Genomic DNA, 17,498 nt, shown 5'->3' with positions numbered 1-17,498 from the left:
CACCGATAGAGACGTGTAAACTTCATGCCTGTGCTCGCTGGAGTGCTCTTGTGAAAGTATACAAGAATGGTACTGTCGGTTTTATGCAGATGGCTTAGTGGAAGCAGTATCAGAACCAGAATATAGTTTATTGCTTTATATGGTGGTGTTTTTCTATAGCAGTATCTTGTGTCAGAAAATACATGCTAAATTACTGAATGTACCAAAAATACAGATTCAAGGCACCTATAGAGTATCTAAGGTACATGTATCCTCAATACTGCCTTGCACTGACTCTCATGTTAAGACATCTCTGGCAGTCTAAGGAAAATTAGAGAAAACGCACGTACCAGAGAATCATAGCAACTCTTTTTATGGAAAGATTAATCAAAGAAATTTTTGTTTTAGTCGAGATAGAAAGTTTTGAAGTCAAGTCCCACCATTGCCTTATTTTGCTGTGAGGGCAATACAAACCAACTTAAATTTGCTCAATAAAAACATGTGGTAGTGTATTCGTAACACATAGTCTGCAGTTTCTTTTGTTAGTAGTTGATAATGTGTACTTCATACGAAAGTAATAATGAACAGAGGTAAAAAAATCATATATGCATGTATTTTTCATTATTTTATATGCAAATGATGCCAAAGCCACAGCTAGTGCAGTGAAAAAATGTCATACTTCTACAAAATTATTTTATTTTAGGCCCTCCTTTCCTGGTTTAAATAAAACAATAAAGATTGTGGCAAACAAAAAATTGTTCCTTCTATTGCATCACTATTCTTCTATGACAATAAGGCATGATTCTTGTTTCTTATGCACACAGCATGGTTGTGACTGAGCTGATAAATGCCCTTCAAAAGGGTGACAAGAAAAATGAATGATATGTTGATGCCTGAAGTGAAACTGGCCATACCTGCAAGAGGGCTCACCCCAACTCCAGAAATACCAAGCAGGATACCATGAACAAATCCTTTCGCTGTTGTTGACAGTGACTCTGGCAAAGAGCTGGATGGCTGATCTCGTCTCTGCCTTATTTTCTGCAGGAGAATGAGAGCACACACTTTTTTCACTATTTTTGCTAAACAAAATGCAAGTAAATCAAATTGATGCTCGAGTGTCATGTCTTTATGCAGTGTTGATGATGTGTGGATTTTACTGGCACAAGGGCAAAATTTTGGCCAAATAGTGCCCAGAAAAAGATTGCACATGAAGTTTCAGCTTTGTGTAGTGGTGTCGCTCGCCATTGTAGAGCAGCAAAGCGGGCTTTTGCAGCAGAGAAAATCGTTTTCGAAACCTAATATCAGGTTTTAGCGGCAACAGTCTATAGAAACAATTCTACAAAAATAAGCATAAAGTGATAAAAAGACTGTTGTCTTCACCAAGAAAGGTAAGGTTTTCCAAAGCTGGCTAATGGTGGCAGCCAAGCTTTCTTGAAGTAAAATTATGACTTTCTCAACCACATTATGACTTCCTGAACCACAGAGTTGTCAACTACAGAGCCACGCCAACTCTCGAAGATGGTCTGGCAAAAGACCCTATGCAGGCATAATGTTGGTAAAACGTCTATTGTGGTCACAATGCTAGCTGTCTAATTTTATAAACTTAGCATATGTACTGCTGTTATACAGGTGTCATGACAGGTTTAACGTAAATTGTATACTTAAGTGCCATCCACTAAAATTGGGTCAATGTAGCATTAGAAAGGACTACCATCCTCGCAAGCAGAACCGTTACTTATCAGCTTGCCGCTTCAGGTGTTGATAATACCCATGCTGCTGTTGGCATTGCTATGCAACAGTAACCAACTTAATATGAAATATGTGCGATTGTTCAACATATACTTATGCATACATTACCGTCATTTCATATTATTTCATGCGATAAAAAACTACACAGCAGCCAACTTCCCTTCACATGCTTCGCATAACGTCAATTCCCATGGTACTTAGGGCCTGCTGCACTTTTTTTATTTAATTATTTGTTGGATACTGTGGGCCAACACAGGCCCATACTGAAGTTAACAATAAATACATAGCGTATACGCAACAAAGCGTTTATGCAACATAGCATTTATGCAACATAAATACACAGCATTTTATGTAACAAAGTTGTCTACATAGATCATGGAAAAAAACAATAGAATTTCATTTACATACATACAAATCTGAAAGTGCCGGGGTGAATTCAGAAATGTGAAAATGCTACAACAATTTCAAGGTGTTACACAAAAAAAAGCTGCTCGATTTTACACAAGCAAAAACCACAATACTAGTGATTGAAATACGATTGCTAATAAATATTTTGTATCAAATCAGTGAAGATTGGACCAAGAAAAGTCACTGTGAACCATTACTGGGGCACTTTGTGCTCTACATAGGATCATGAAGGAAACCATTGGCATTGGTGTATGGTCCCTTCCTCCCACAGCAAAATAATTTCCTGGCTGATTCCCTCGAAAAATCATGAGCAATAAAAGAACTGGGAGAAAAAAAAAATGTCAACTGCCTTTATAATCTGCTCCTCAAACCAAATTGATTCCTACGCTGTCATTATCCTTATGTATTGCACTGCACGGCATGCACTCATGTGCTTTCAGGAATGAGTAATCACCATCTGTGACCGTATCTACAGCAGTGACGGTTTTGCCCGCAGTGGTTGTGAAAAACAATACTAGTTCAGCCATGATTTGCATTTACAAATGCCCAATGTTCATCAACGATCATATTGACAGCAACCAAGGGATTCGTGAAGTTGTAGTCCTGCTCCTTCAGTTTTCACACTGGTATGCATAGCTGGGAGATAATGACAGTTTTGCTTCGGTGATTTGAGCGTTGCACTATTTGCACAGAGCTTTATGTGGAATACACTGAGTTCGCTGATACCAGTGAGCACGCTGACTTTCTGACATGTGCCTGCCTCTCACAGACAGCAGGTCGCTTCCAGTTATTTGTACGTACACGTTATTCAAAGTTTCCTTCGTCTGTACAGAGAGCTTTTCATTTGACAACACTTGCTATGGCTGTGAAGGTAGTGGACTCAGGATGGGTGGTAAACTTTCCTCCAGTGGCGACCTCGACAAGCTGCAACCAGGGGGACTTCATTTTCATTTGAAGGAAAGGTAACATAGCAACAAAAGCCAAAAGCCACAAAACCAGAGAGAGCATGCAATGAAATGTTTTTAACTTTACAGCAATTTCACTGATTATTTAATAAATCGAATTCCCAAAAAAATGAAATAGAGAATGGCAAAATTTTAGTTAACGAAAACTGTATACAAATTTTTTCATTAGAGGATTACATGCTGGAGTGCAGTCAAACAAGCGTGATTGCAGTGGAGTGCCAGGGGCGACATCAGCATGAGCTCAATATGTAACGCAGCCGCACGAGAAGCTAGTGGTAGTGTACGTAAAGCATGTTGCAATCTCTGCACTGCTAAGGCACAGCAGAAGGCACCGTACGACCACACGCATCAGAACGTACACTACGAAGTTGGTGGTCTGGTGTTGCGGCGCCATCATCTTCTCAGCTGGCACTGAATTGGTCCGGGCCGTATCGAGTGCGACAGAAGGTTTTCTCGCTCGTTTGTCGGCTCCCGAGGCGGCCGACGATACAACAAACCATGTCTCTGTCTGCCACACTTGAAATGTTTTTGACTGATTTTACCTCTTTGATCGGTCTAAAAAGAGTGCCAGCGAGTGTCTAAAGTTGCCAAGATTATCCGGACACTGAATTCTTGGTGGCGGGTCCACATCTATGCATTTTATCTGGACTTTTGTGTTCGTGTCACGTTGGCGAAAAGCTAGGCCTCGTCCCTAGTGGGCCTAGCTTGGCGAGGCGTATACCCGCTCTTTGCGTTAAGCGCGAAATGCGAATGACGTCTACTAACGACGAAATGGACAGCTTGGAGGAGGATCTACAAGCAACGTTAAGTGCTTGATCTACATTTCATGAACAAAACATCGCAGCATACGAAGAGATGGGTTTCGCTGCAAACAACACGGGTTGGAAAGTGGTGAGCAGCCGGAAAACAAAGAAGAATGAACGCGCCGAAACAATTGCGCCACTTCTACAGCAAAAAAACCATCCAAGCAGCGGACAGGTGAGCTCCTCTTGAACGCCTCCTAACATCATAAATCGTGTGATCAGAGCCTCATGCATGCCATCTTTACCGCAAGACAACATCAAGATGGTGCTTCTTCCGAAGGATGACTTGAACATACAAAAGGTCGAACCTATCCTGGTGGGCAAAGCCCTTATAACAGCAGCAAATCTTCGTTCAGTTCAGACCACAGAGATAATTATTATCCCAACATTATGCAACATTATAATTATTTGTCCCAACATTATGCAACATATTATGGTGGTGAGCATGCTGTTTAGAGAGAATACAGATAAGTACGCTAGCGTACGAGCTATTCAGACAGTAGAAATAAGTACGAAGAGAGCACTTATGAAGCTGCCCGAAGCGACACCTGCAAAAGGATTATTCAACACATCGACACTGCTGACAATCATGAGATAATTTAAAGAAACATCGTGAATGACTGCAACCCCTTGGCACTGCTGGCTAAAAAAATCATGAACTTGGGATCAGAGATCGTAGTGTTTGATGGACTTCATGTCCCGACCTTCATCAGATATGGACTCACCATGGTACCCTGCTACTTATATCTCAGACAAGTGTACATATGCTACATATGTGGAAAACTCAGCCATCGTGTGGACATTTGCCCTGACCCAGGCTCCACCACATGCAGAGGATGCGCAATTTCTAACCCAAAATCATCTCATGAGTGCGAACCGCAATGCAAGCTGTGGGGTGGCTTGCACATGACGGCAGACAAGGTGTGCTCGAAGTGCTATCTCATCTCGTATGTAATGCTATGTAGTGCACGCACGATGACAACGAGCACGATTAGAGCAACAAGGTCAGGCAGATATGGAGGAAGACAATCATCAGACAGAACGAGGCCAATTTACATCTAAGACGTCGACACGCAGCCACTCCCGCTCTCGATCGCGGAGCCGCACACCTGCGAGGACATCGACCACAAGCACGAGTCAACAAGCACGACCACAAGCACAAGACATCGACCACAAGCTCAGGATCACAGGTGACTTTCGCGGGAAAGAACAACGAAGGTGATGGCATGTAGATGGATAAAGTCAGAGGCGCCACGCCGACTATGCCAAAGGAAAACCGTGAGTTCTGTAACACTGATATAAAGAACGAGTAGCTATGTCAAAAGAGAAGTTAACAGAGAATAAAGCAGTCTATACCAAGCTAATCCACGAGTTATGTGAAGCACGTAAAGTAAACAGCAGTACACCAACGCGCACTCCCGAACCACTAACCGATATTGGAACTCCCCAAGCACTTGAGATTGCGAGACTGAGAGAACAACGTGAAAAATTCTCTGCTACAAAAAAGTGAGCTGTAACGCAACCACGAATGGTCGTGTAATCAGATGTCAGGGACACCATGGATGTCATGAGCTGACACTGGCTCCTTTATTGACTGCTATTTCCTTGATTTTCAAAGAGCTTTTGACAATATTTTCTTACCGTTTACTCCAACTAAAACTAAGCATGCTAAATATTGACTTAAACATATTACGGTGTGTTTAATCTAGCACAGCACCATGTCAAACCGAGAAACAAGAAGCGCCTTCTTCCACGAGCAAGTCCGTGTTCATGAAGATTGGCAGCCAGAAATCGACCAAGATGCCTGAAAATACATATTTTTCTCGATGTTTAAGCCTCGCTTCTTGCCAGTGAACCGTATGCCATTTTAACCAGTATTGTGCCGAAGATCTGGGAACTACTACGAGGGACCATGGAAGACTATGGAAGACTACGAGTAAGCTGAACGCCATAAAGAGGCTGAAACCGAAGCGGACATCGAGAAGATCTCTCAACACCAGGATTATCAACGAGGCTAGATCTCTTCTCAGTGATGCAACAGCCACCATCAATCAGCTCGATGCCATTTACGGATGTCTGAAGGGGAACAACGATGAGCTGCACCAAATTAACAGGGAGTTAGAGAGCCACATACCAGATGAAAAGTTTGAGGAAGAGTGCAACACCGTCCTTGAATACGAGGACAATGCTAACAGCGTCGAGAGTGAGCTTCGTAGCAAGCGCGACCGTATTTTTGCGACCACGTCATCACACAGCTTTACACTTCGTCAGTAGCCAGTACTGCTAGAGCTTCTGGTGCCAAGCTGCCTAAGCTCACCATCACCTTATTTGCTGGTGACCTGTGCCAGTGGAACGACTTTTGGGAGCAATTTGACCAGATGATTCAAGGGAACGGAAGCCTCAAGGCAAAGAACAAGTTTAACTACCTGGGGTTCTTCCGAAGGCGTGACTCAGCTTCAGCTATTGTGGGCCTGCCAACCACAGAATTGTGCTACAAAGACGCCATCAACATATCAAGAAACGCTTCGGTGACAGAACGAGACTCGAGCAGGAGTACATCTCCAGGCTTCGTACGTTGCCTTCAGTTTGTTCAAGTGACTCGTCGCCTCTTCGCAAGCTGTACGACCAGGTCATCATCAATGTCAGAGGACTGCAGACCGTTGGGGTGAGCAAGACGTTCTTTTCGGCAATGCTATGCGACATATTGCTGCAAGCTTTACCACACGATCTCATTGTACAGTACCGCTGGTCATACATCAATCAGGTGACGAGCTACAGCAGTAATGCAGCCTCTAACACGGAGCTGGAACACCTATTAAGTTGCTTGTGTATCGAAGTGGAGAGCTCAGAGAAGAGTAAGTTTGCTAACCATTGTGGAAAAGACAGTCATAATGAGAATGCACAGAACAAATCATGCCAGTCTAATAGCTCGAAACCCACATCCTCAATTCTCCATACCAACATAAAGAAAGTACCTGAGAACTGTGTGTTTTGCAAATCGAGCCAAGATTCCACAGTAGAGTGCTCGCTAGAGTTCACACTACCAGAAAAGAAGCACATTTTATCAGGAGACATGAGGTGCTTTCAATGCACGATGAAAGATCACAGGGCGTGTGATTGCAGGTGCAAGATTACGTGCTCTACCTGTCAAAGGCGTCATGGGACGAGCATGTGTGATCTGCAGAAATTAAGCCAGAAGACACGAGAAACAAACAAGACAAATGCCAGAATACCGACAAGTAAGCCTAGTACCAACACGAATGTGTGTGCATCTCTAGAGAAGAATCGACATACCCTCGAGAATTTATCAAAAAGTGTCCTTCTGACGTTTCAGGCTTGGGCCATGACGGATGTTACATGACGGCATGTCAGAGGTGTCATAGACGGAGGAAGTCAGCACACAATCATCACAGAGAGGCTATCAAGGCAGCTGAAGTTGCCATGTGTGGGACTACCATCAATGTGCTCAACACTTTCGCAAGCAAGTCAAGTCGGGCAGCGCAAAGGCGACGTGTTGTGCAGCTCCACTTGAAGAGTCAGTTTTCACGCACTGAAGTTGTCTTGAAAGCCATAGAAATTCTGCACATATGCGGAGATATCGAAGCAAGTACAACTAATTCACCATTCGTTGTGGAAATACAGAGAGCTGGAAAAGATATCGCTGATCAAGATCCGCTGTTGGGAAAAGATCCGCTGTTGGGGAAGAAGGCGTAAGTGTTCTCATCAGTACCGACCAAATGTGAATGCTGATGACAGGAGAGGTCACTTGATGCACAGGCAATGAGATGTTTATTGCTATGAACTCGAAGCTGCGGTAGATGTTTCAAGGCAACACCAGCATGGCATTGAATGTTACACACTCACGGATTATGGTCTGCATATTGAAAACCAGTGTATAAGAGAGCAACGAATCACTTCATTAATTTTGGGAAGTCTAGAGCATAGGAATAACAGACGCTGTCGACAATGAGAGTGAGCTCAGTCAAATGAGCAGCTACCTCAGAATATTCAGGATGAGTGGCTTGACTGGGTGCGTCAACTGCCACTTTTGCAAAATGTCTTCGTGCCGCATTGTCTTGGCAGAGGATCCAAATCACCCACATCACCCAGAGAGCTACGGATGCATTTATTTTGCGACACAAGCCCTTCGGCATATAGTGCAGCACTTTACGTCATGTCGAGTTGTTCAGCAAAGCTTGAGTTGCTGATCACAAAAGCCCATGTGGCACCTAACAAAGACAATGACACTAACATGGCTAGAGCTTCTAGGAGCCTTGATTGGAGAAAGACTACTGCACTATATGTCAAGTGCGTTTACATGCTTCGAGATCCACTGTACAATGTGGTCGGATTCCACAATCGCACTTCCGTGGATAAAACGTGACATGACAAAGTGAAAGAAAATTGTGTGAACAGAGTGAAAGAGATCAGGAAAAAAACAGATCCTTCAACATGGAGGTATTGCCCTGGTCATGTGGATTCAGTCAACCTGCTCATATGTGGAGTTTCTAAGGAGAAATTATTGTCCAGTAGCACGTGGCGACATGAACGAGACTGGCTATACGAATCAGGAGACCGATGACCTCTACAAGCATCAGCACCTATCAGCACCCATGACAGGATTTCTTCTGAAATGATTGCCAAGCACATTGCGATATCCAGTGATACAACGTCGGCAGCAGTCCTGGACATTAACAGTTGGAGCAAAATCGAAAGGCTACTTAGGGTCATGGTCTGGGTATTCAGATTTATTAAAGCTGCAGACTGAAAATCGTAGCGCACACCGGATTTCTCGTAGCTGAAGAGATTGCCGAAGCTAAAAATTATTGGATCAGGCATGTACAGAAACAAGCTTTCAGAGAAGAAATAAGCTCGATTCGGAAAGGCACAAGTGCAAAAAAAAAAAGACTCTCGAATCAAAGACTTCAACTCCTTCTTGGATGACAACAACATCCTTTGGGTTGGTGGGAGCCTGTTGCTCCTTCAAGAATCTGAAGAGGTAAAACACCCAGTCATCCTCCCGCATGATCATCGCTTTTCCACATTACTGACAGTACGAACACAGTGCAAAACTTTTGTCATTGTTGAAAGAGCAATATTGGATCTGCTGGTTATGAACACTAGTGAAGAAAGTGATACACGGCTGCTATACGAGAAGACACTTCAGTATTAGTCCAGGCGATGCTCCGACAGCTCCTATAGCACGTCACTGTTTGACAACAACGAACCCGTTCGAAGTCACTAGAGTTGACAACGCAGGACCACTCATTGTTGTGACTACAGACGGGGCCGCAGAGAGCAAATGCTACATAGCATTTTTTGTATGTGCTACATCCAGACCAGTCCACCTGGAACTGTTTTTGAGCCTGACCTCGGAAGCCTTTCTCATGTGTTTGGGACGCTTTGTAGCACGAAGGGATCTCCCTCCCGTAATTTATTCAGATAATACAATAGCCTTCAAGAAGACATCAAGAGACTTGGAGAAGCTCTGTCAGATGTTTTCCCAAAAGGACATATCTGCATACTTAGGTCACAAGAGGATCCCCTGGAAGTTTATTCTTCCCAGCGCTCTATGGTAGAGCAGATGATGGAAGCGTCTGGTTCGGACTATCAAGCTTCCACTGAGACAGATTCTCGACAAAGCTCGACTTAACTTTGAGGAGCTGACTAGTGTGCTATCGAAAGTGGGGGCGGTTTTGAACTCGAGGCTTCTCACCTACATTGAGTCGGACAGCATAGAAGCTCATGCATTTACCCCAGCAGACCTCATTATTAGAAAAAACTTACGGTGCTACCACATGGCAGCAACGGCACGCCAACAAACCTAACGCAGTCGGAAGCTTTATGACGGCATGCATACAGAAAATGGCTAAATGAAAATTTTTGGAACAGATGGACAAAAGAATATCTGCTTCAACTTCGATCAGCACACTTTTCGCGTGCTAGACCCAACAAAGAAGTTAAAGCAGAAGACATCATCATAGTTCATGATGAAAAATTAGCCCGACAAATGTGGAAACTTGGAAGGGTTCTGGAAGTCTACAGAGGAGCTGATGACCATGTTCATTCGCGCACAACAGCTAGAAAGTGTTACCACAAGGCTGATACAAAAACTTTATTCGCTCGAGCAGAACGAGTGACTTGGCGGCCGGGAGTATGTTTAGTCAAGCACAGTGCCATGTTCTACCGAGGAAGAAGAAGCGCCTCCTTCGACGAGCAAATCTGTGCTCACAGAAACTGGTAGCCAGGAATCGACCAAGACGCCTGAAAATAAATATTGTTTGCAACGTTTACGCCTCGCTTCTTGCCAGTGAACTATATGCCAATTTAAACAGGTAGATTGAATGCTTCTTGTCTAACAGAACTCAACATGTAACAGCTAACAGTCATAACTCACTCAATTGTTCCGTAACATCTGGTGTGCCGCAAGGTTCTGTCCTTGGACCCTTACTCTTTTTTGTTTAAAATAATGACCTTCCATCCTGCATTACATTGACAATCAGGCTGTTTGCCGATAATTGTGTCATCTATCTATAATAACTCAACCACATGATTCATCACAACTACGATCCGATCTTGACAGCATTACCTCCTAGTGTTAATTCTGGTTCATGAAACTGAATATTAACAAGTGTGAAATAATGAGGATCTCTCCAGGAAGTACTGAATGCACTAGCCCCGTTTATTCAATAACTAATTTTCAGTTATCATCTGTGACTACTTACAAATATCTAGGTGCTCACATTGATAACAATTCAACATTAAGTAGCCATATTACTTTTGTGATTAAAAATGCAAGCCACACTCTCGGCTTTTTGTACCGCATCTTTTCATTAGCGTCTGTTTCATTAAAACTTTTTTTTTGTAAAACACTAGTCAAATCTAAAATAGTGTACGCCTCATCAATCTGGGGTCCTCATTCTTGTACACTTGTTAGTCCACTAGAAGCCGTTCAGAATTGTTCAGCTTGTTTCATTGTCGCTAATTACTCTCACACCGGTCATATATCATCAATAAAAACTTCTCTTGACCTCCTTACCCTTTCTAACAGAAGAAAGCAGGCCCGCCTATGCCTCTGCCACAAATTTTTTTTTCATGAATCTTGAAATAAAACACACATTGTTCTCACCACCTTCTTATATTTCATCTCGTATCGACCACAACTTCAAAGTTTATGTGCCCTTCTGCCATACCAACATCTATTTCCACGCCTAAGTGCCCAAGACTTCATCTGAATAGAACAACCTTCCTGCCTACATGGCCAGCAACCCTGAACATGCATAATTCAAGGCTGCTAATTCTGACTTGTAACACCACTCCTTTCGTTAACGTCGCAAATGGCGTTGAGAGTAATTAAATAAAAATAACAAAATATGAGACTAATGAACAAGAGCATGATACGAATGAATGAGAAAATTGAGATGTTTAACATGTGAGTTCAAAAAATGAAAATATATATGAGCAACACGGTAGTACCAGCCACGAAGAGAATGAAGTAACAGCACATCAGGGTGCATGGCCCTCTGCAAGTTCCTTTCACTGCAAGCGAAGGGGGCTATGATGGTTAACATAGCGATGACAAATAGGACACGAAATCTCCGCATCTGGCAATGTAAATAAAGGGGGATCACCTCAAAAAGGTAGTCCTCCTGCAGATGATAAAATCAGAAACCGAGAAACCACACGGTATTTTACTACAAGAAAAACTCACAATGGAACTTACGCTTATGGGTTATAAGGATGAAAACCACAGAAAGGAGCAAGGCAGAGGCATCGGTATTTTGATCGGCAAGACGATACCGTACAGTCACCATGAAATCCACCACACAGGCTATCTAGAATACCTCATGATCGAGATCATACCTAATGAGCACACAGAGAACAAGCGAATCATCTTTCTCACTAATTTGTACAGCAGCCCTAAGGACACAAAGCAAGGGTTCAGAAGCATACTCGGCAAGGTCGCAAACATCACTAAAGATAATTGATTGGGACGAATTTCGCAAATACAGACGCAGTCATCAAACTCATCAGGGGAAACCGCAAAGCACACGATAGCAAGCTGCACAGATCAGCTCAAAGCCGACATTGCAGCCTCGTAACTAATGATTACCACGGACGTTAAGGTGGAGAGAAATAACAACCGGCTAGTAAGCCTGCTTGAAGCCAAGCACTCCATGCTAACCAGGTGGAAGGGTCCAACAACTCAATTGAACACTGTGAAAAAGGCTCGCTTAACTAAACAAAACCATTGAAGAATACTCATGGTTCTTTCCCGACAGCAGTGGGACGAAGTTTGCAACTCCCTCAACAGGCAAATATGAAAAGGGAGTAGATGAAGGCTCATAAAATACCTCCTTGACGAAAATGGCACCAAGTCTAAATCTGTGCAACGCATCAGGCTCAGCAAGTTAGTACACTGTGCAACGCAACATATTACTGCCAAAGAACTTGTTTACGGCCTTGCTAAATGCTACCTACCACTTATATTGAGACAGCCCAGTATCTCACAGCCTAAAATCTATGATGATGCCCCCCCAAACTCTGAGCTGAACACAGACTACGCAGAGAGTGAAGTTCGCTACGCAATTCACACACTCAACAGCAGCTCTGCAGCCGGCATCAATGGCATCCCGAATCGGGCTCTCGGAAATTTAGGTGACAAATTTGGTCACCTCCTTAACTGAACAAATCAACGAAGCCTGCAAAACTGGCCGTTTACCTGAAGAATAGAAGCATGCAAATACAGTCCTCATCCCAAAACCTGAAAAGCCGCTGGGGCTATCAAACCTGAGGCCGATCCCACTAACATCCTGCATTGGAAAGCTAGCCAAACATGTCATTCTGAATTAACTGACTGACAGAGTACGTTGAAGAAAAAGAATAGTTCCCCTACACTATGATCGGATATAGGCCGGGTTTACCGACGCAAGACGCCATGCTGAGAACAAATAAAAGTCTACTGGATCACCACACGCGAGACATCAAGGCACTGCTGGGTCACAACGTGGAGCAAGTTTTTGACAATATTCGACATCAAGCCATTCTAACTGCTATATCTGATCACAATCTTGGCACACGCTTCTATCAATACCTTAATGCTTTTCTGGAGGATCGAACGGCCACTCTACGTATAGGCGAGCACGTCTCTAAAAGCTTTGAGCTAGGCAATAAGGGAACACTGCAAGGCTTGGTGCTTTCTCCGTTCTTGTTCAATCTGGCTATGGCAAAGCTCTCCACGCACTGGGAGAAATTGCAGATGTGGAGCCACCCATCTATGCAGACGATATCACCATTTGAAGCACCGGTGGTAGTAATGCGGAGTTTAGAAGCCTGCATGGTAGACAAAATCTCAGCAACTGAAGCACATCTCAATCCAATGGGACTTTGCTACTTATCTACCATCCTCCCAGATGAGCGCGCCCATCAAAAACTGGTGCAGACCTATCCCTTCAAGCATAGAATTACATGATTCAGAAAGCAATCGCATACCTACGGTCGATGAAATTCGCATCCTTAGACTTATCGTCTGAAGTAATGGTTACAACTTGGTGATGCTGAAGAACATCATCACATTCAAGATTGGGAACATGCTTTGAATGTCTCGGCGCATCATGAAACTGCACAGAGGACTGAGCGAGGATAACACCATAAGAATAGTCCATGCCTTTGTCCTCTGTCACATCACATATGAGAATGCGATGCTCAACTGGAAAAAAGTAGAAGGGGAAAAGATCGTAGTAAACATACGACGCGCTTTTAAGACAGTGTTGGGGCTCCCGGATAATGTCTTCACTGATCACCTCTTACAGCTAGAAGTGCGCAATCCCCTTGCCGAAATCATCGAGGCCCAGCCCATGGCACAGATCGCATGCCTATGCAGCACCAAAGCTGGCAGAGATATTCTCTTGAAGCTCGGTTTGCACACCATAGCGGAAAGAGACAACGTTCAGAAGTTACCCAAAGTCCTGCTAAAATCAATTACAGTGCTACCCTTTCCAAGAAACATGCACCCAGTCCATAACCATGGAAGAAGACGCAATAGCTCTAGCTCTCACAGACTCGAGCTTCACACGAATATACAGTGACACTAGAGCTGTCACTCGAGCTCTTGCAAAAGGAGGGATAGACAAAATGGCACTGCGAATATAAAGCGGACATAACATCACTGAACACTCCATCGTATGGTTCCTGGCACACATGGGCAGTTTAGGGGGCAACCTGCGGAATCTCAATGAGACCGCACATGAGGCGGCACGAGGACTCATCGACCCCACCACTTCACTTTCCCCCTGCACACTGCACATAGAGTACAGGGATCAGTTAGCTACTTTCAACGAAATTACGAAGCACTTTTATCTAGGCCGGCAAGAGTTCCTCCTCCTGTATAAAAAATTAATGCGTAGTCAATCGGTCACGTTACGCTTGCTCTAGGCTAACTCATACCCCAGCCCCTGGCGCATGAAGCATATCGACCCAGACTACGACAAACAACATGTGAGTGAACAGTGTTGCGAGTGTAGATTTGAACCATATGCTCTGTGGTTGTGCTTTAAGTGACACTTATGCCAAAATCAAGGAACAGTGGGCCAAAAAACTAAGAAGTACTTCACTAGCAGACCAATTTCGGGCTGTCCAGGAGGATTGCGAGGAGGCGTAGAGCTTTGGACTCTCTGTCCTGATGTGCGAGATACCCTCTACACCTGGCATCTAGCCGAGTGTCCTTGCGGACCCTTTTTGGGTAATAAAGTTTCACCACCCATCACCATCGGCTAGTGAACATGAAAAGCAAACCGAGCGGCGGATGAGAGCCCGTATGCGACTTGAAACACTATGCGTTATGGAAAGACTAGGGCCAGTCCCCCTCCAAGCCACTGGCGGCAGGTGAGAACGCTCGAAACAAAGTGAGGAGCCCAGAACCCTGCTGCTTCCTGTGTAACATGCCAAGACAACTCCGCATGGCAGGCCCAGTTTGATATGTTCGACACGAGGTGCAAGGGTTCACACAACACAATGTGCGAGTGTTAACCTTTTGTGTGTCGACTAACCGAGCAGATGGATAGCAGAAAGAGAAGAGGTGCTGCCGGGATGGCTTGAAGAGGAGACTGCTCCTCCCACCGAATCCCCCCAACACCCTCGATGTCGTTGTCGTGACCCCCCTCAACCAAGCAACGCCACTTCCATGCTACCCCATCGCCTTCACCACTGGGTCTTTACACAAGAGTGACCCACAGACTAACCACCAGCCCAGCTGAGAGAGCTAGCTGCGTCTGAGCCACAGCCACAAGGCCGTGACCACCTCGTTGAGCCATCTTTGCGCAGACACCCTCATAGACTCTGCTACCTCGAGGCCATGACGTTGCACGCCGAATATAAAAATCCTCAGCCCGCCAGACTGGAGGAGCCTTGGCCCAATGCAGCAGCCCACATGCTGGAGAGGGCAGTTTAAAACCAGAGTGCTGAAACGAAACACATCACTGACTGGCTTCTTTCAGTCACCACCAATGACCAGAGTGGTGGCGCACCGGATCCACGGCAGCAGTAATGACGGCAGAGGCAGCAGCGACAGTGATGACTGGCCATGACACAAGTGGGCACAGCATCAGCGATAGCTACAATAGATGCAACTGAGACACCAGTGGTGTCACCGGTGGTACCCGCGGCAGGAGGCAAACTGCAAGAGGGCGTGGACTTGGACCCACCGTCCTAGCCTCCCATGATTATGAATAACAAAATATTCTTATGTTTTAGTCTGCCATTTGGGGGCATTCTTATGGGGCCTTTGCAAGTGTCGCAAGCAGATTGTTTATTACTGGTATTCGTAGTCGTGGATTGAGTTGTCGTGACAGAGCCCTGTTATATTCGCTAAGAGTTGGTTCTGTGTCACTGTGATGAAAGTGACATTTTGCTTTTTAGAACAAATTTTGTAGCAGAAAAAGGTGCTTTGAAGCAGCCTCAACTGTCTTCGGAGCAGAAAAAAATGCTATAGCTTAGGTTTGGTACTGGCGTTTTTGGAGCAGATGCATGTTTCTAACAACATCTGAAGTCTAGAACATCACTTAAGCATCTAATAATTATTTATATTTATTATAAACATGGCGTATGTTAGTATGCAGCTAGTATACAAGCAGTATAGTAGGTGTAAATCATGGGCGAGGGAGGGGCGGAGGGGTCAAGAGAGTCTGAACTTTTCTGGTGTTCGGGCTGGGGAGGACACCCCTTGCAAGTGTCGACTTGAGATGTATCTTTAGCACGTGATATAACTGAGTTAACAGTTAACTATAGCGCTATCAACTTCTTGAGTCTTTTTATCTTCTACTGTGTACATGTGTTAAATGCCCCTCCACTGTTTAAACTATGAAAATTGAAAAAGGTAAAAAAAGACTATTCTGAATAGAATAACGTAATTGCTCGAGTTCGGACCCCATGCTCATTTTTAAAAATGTTATTTGAAAGCATGATTTAATTCCTATATAAATAAAAATACAACCCAGATTAAAGATATGAATTGGACACTATGGCCTGATATGTGTGACCCCTTGAGATTTTTCTGAATTTATGCCACTGGGTAGCATACTAGGATGATAGCGTATATAGCTTTTTTTTTTTGTGGTTTTGCTTAGACTCACGGGATGGTCCCATGGTTGAACTTCATTTTTTTTTTAGTTTGCCAACATCCTTTCGGAGCAGGTTTGAAGCAGTTACTAGTAAATATTGCACTTCGGAACAGCATTTCTCTTTTGGAGCAGTTTGAAGCAACTGAAGCAGCACTTCCATCACTATATGTCAGTGCCCGAATGATTATACCGTCAAGGACGGGCTGACGGTCCGGCATGTTCATCATGTGGCTTCTGTGAAACACTAAAACACATCATTTTAGAGTGCTTTAAATTCGTCATACAGTGAGCACTACTCAAAAAAAACTATGAACTGATTCGACTTCAGTGCACGACCCTTGATGATTGCTTGTTCCCAAGGAGATTTGCTTCTAGGCGTGATCAGGCTCATAGAGCCCTTTTACCTTTCTTAAAAAAAAGTGACTTGACGTGACGTGTAAAGACATTTTTCATGTGACTATTTATTTTTTTGCGTGTGTGTGTGTTTTCCTGCCTTTTTTTACTTTGCTCTTCCCTCTCCTATTTCCTTCCCTCTTTTTCTTTATGTCCTCCCTTCCCAAAGGAGAAGGTAGATGTTGTGTCCCTATAGGCGGCAGTTGTCAGCCTGTGCCCCTATAAGTGGCAGTTGTCAACAGCTCTCAGCCTGTTGATGAGTTGATTTGGCCGCAGATGGATAAGTTTTGCGAGGGCTCTGGATCGACTGCGCAGATAAGTATTTTTGCATGCTTCGAGCTTGTTTTTATTAATTGATAAGGCAGCAGTGTAAACCTTTATTGCATTGATTACATTGTATGGATGTTGGGGGGTCAGTCACCTGGTATTTTTCTTGTTTGTGTGTCTTTTTTCTCCTGCCACCATGGAATGGGAGTGCAAGTACACCGAACATGTAAACTTTGTAGTAGGGCCTAAACTTTTTCTTTACTAAGGGCAATGTTCCTCATACTGCATGTCCTGTAATTATCAAGTGAGACAATTCA

At 44.0% G+C, this 17,498-nt stretch overlaps 1 protein-coding gene across 6 annotated transcripts in view; it reads right to left on the bottom strand.

The window, feature by feature from the left end:
* Positions 1 to 17,498, bottom strand: part of LOC119174040 (intermembrane lipid transfer protein VPS13A) — a 1,344,268-nt gene that overhangs the window by 79,004 nt on the left and 1,247,766 nt on the right. For all 6 annotated transcript variants that reach the window (XM_075894208.1, XM_075894209.1, XM_075894213.1 and 3 more), the window contains one exon: positions 894 to 1,017. In XM_075894208.1, coding sequence (XP_075750323.1) covers positions 894 to 1,017 — 124 coding nt within the window. The remainder of the gene's footprint in view (positions 1 to 893; positions 1,018 to 17,498) is intronic.

Source organism: Rhipicephalus microplus, chromosome 5 (assembly GCF_043290135.1).
Source record: "Rhipicephalus microplus isolate Deutch F79 chromosome 5, USDA_Rmic, whole genome shotgun sequence".
Taxonomy (NCBI): domain Eukaryota; kingdom Metazoa; phylum Arthropoda; class Arachnida; order Ixodida; family Ixodidae; genus Rhipicephalus; species Rhipicephalus microplus.
The sequence above is the reverse complement of the archived record's forward strand: the minus strand, read 5'-3'. Positions and strand labels throughout refer to the sequence as shown.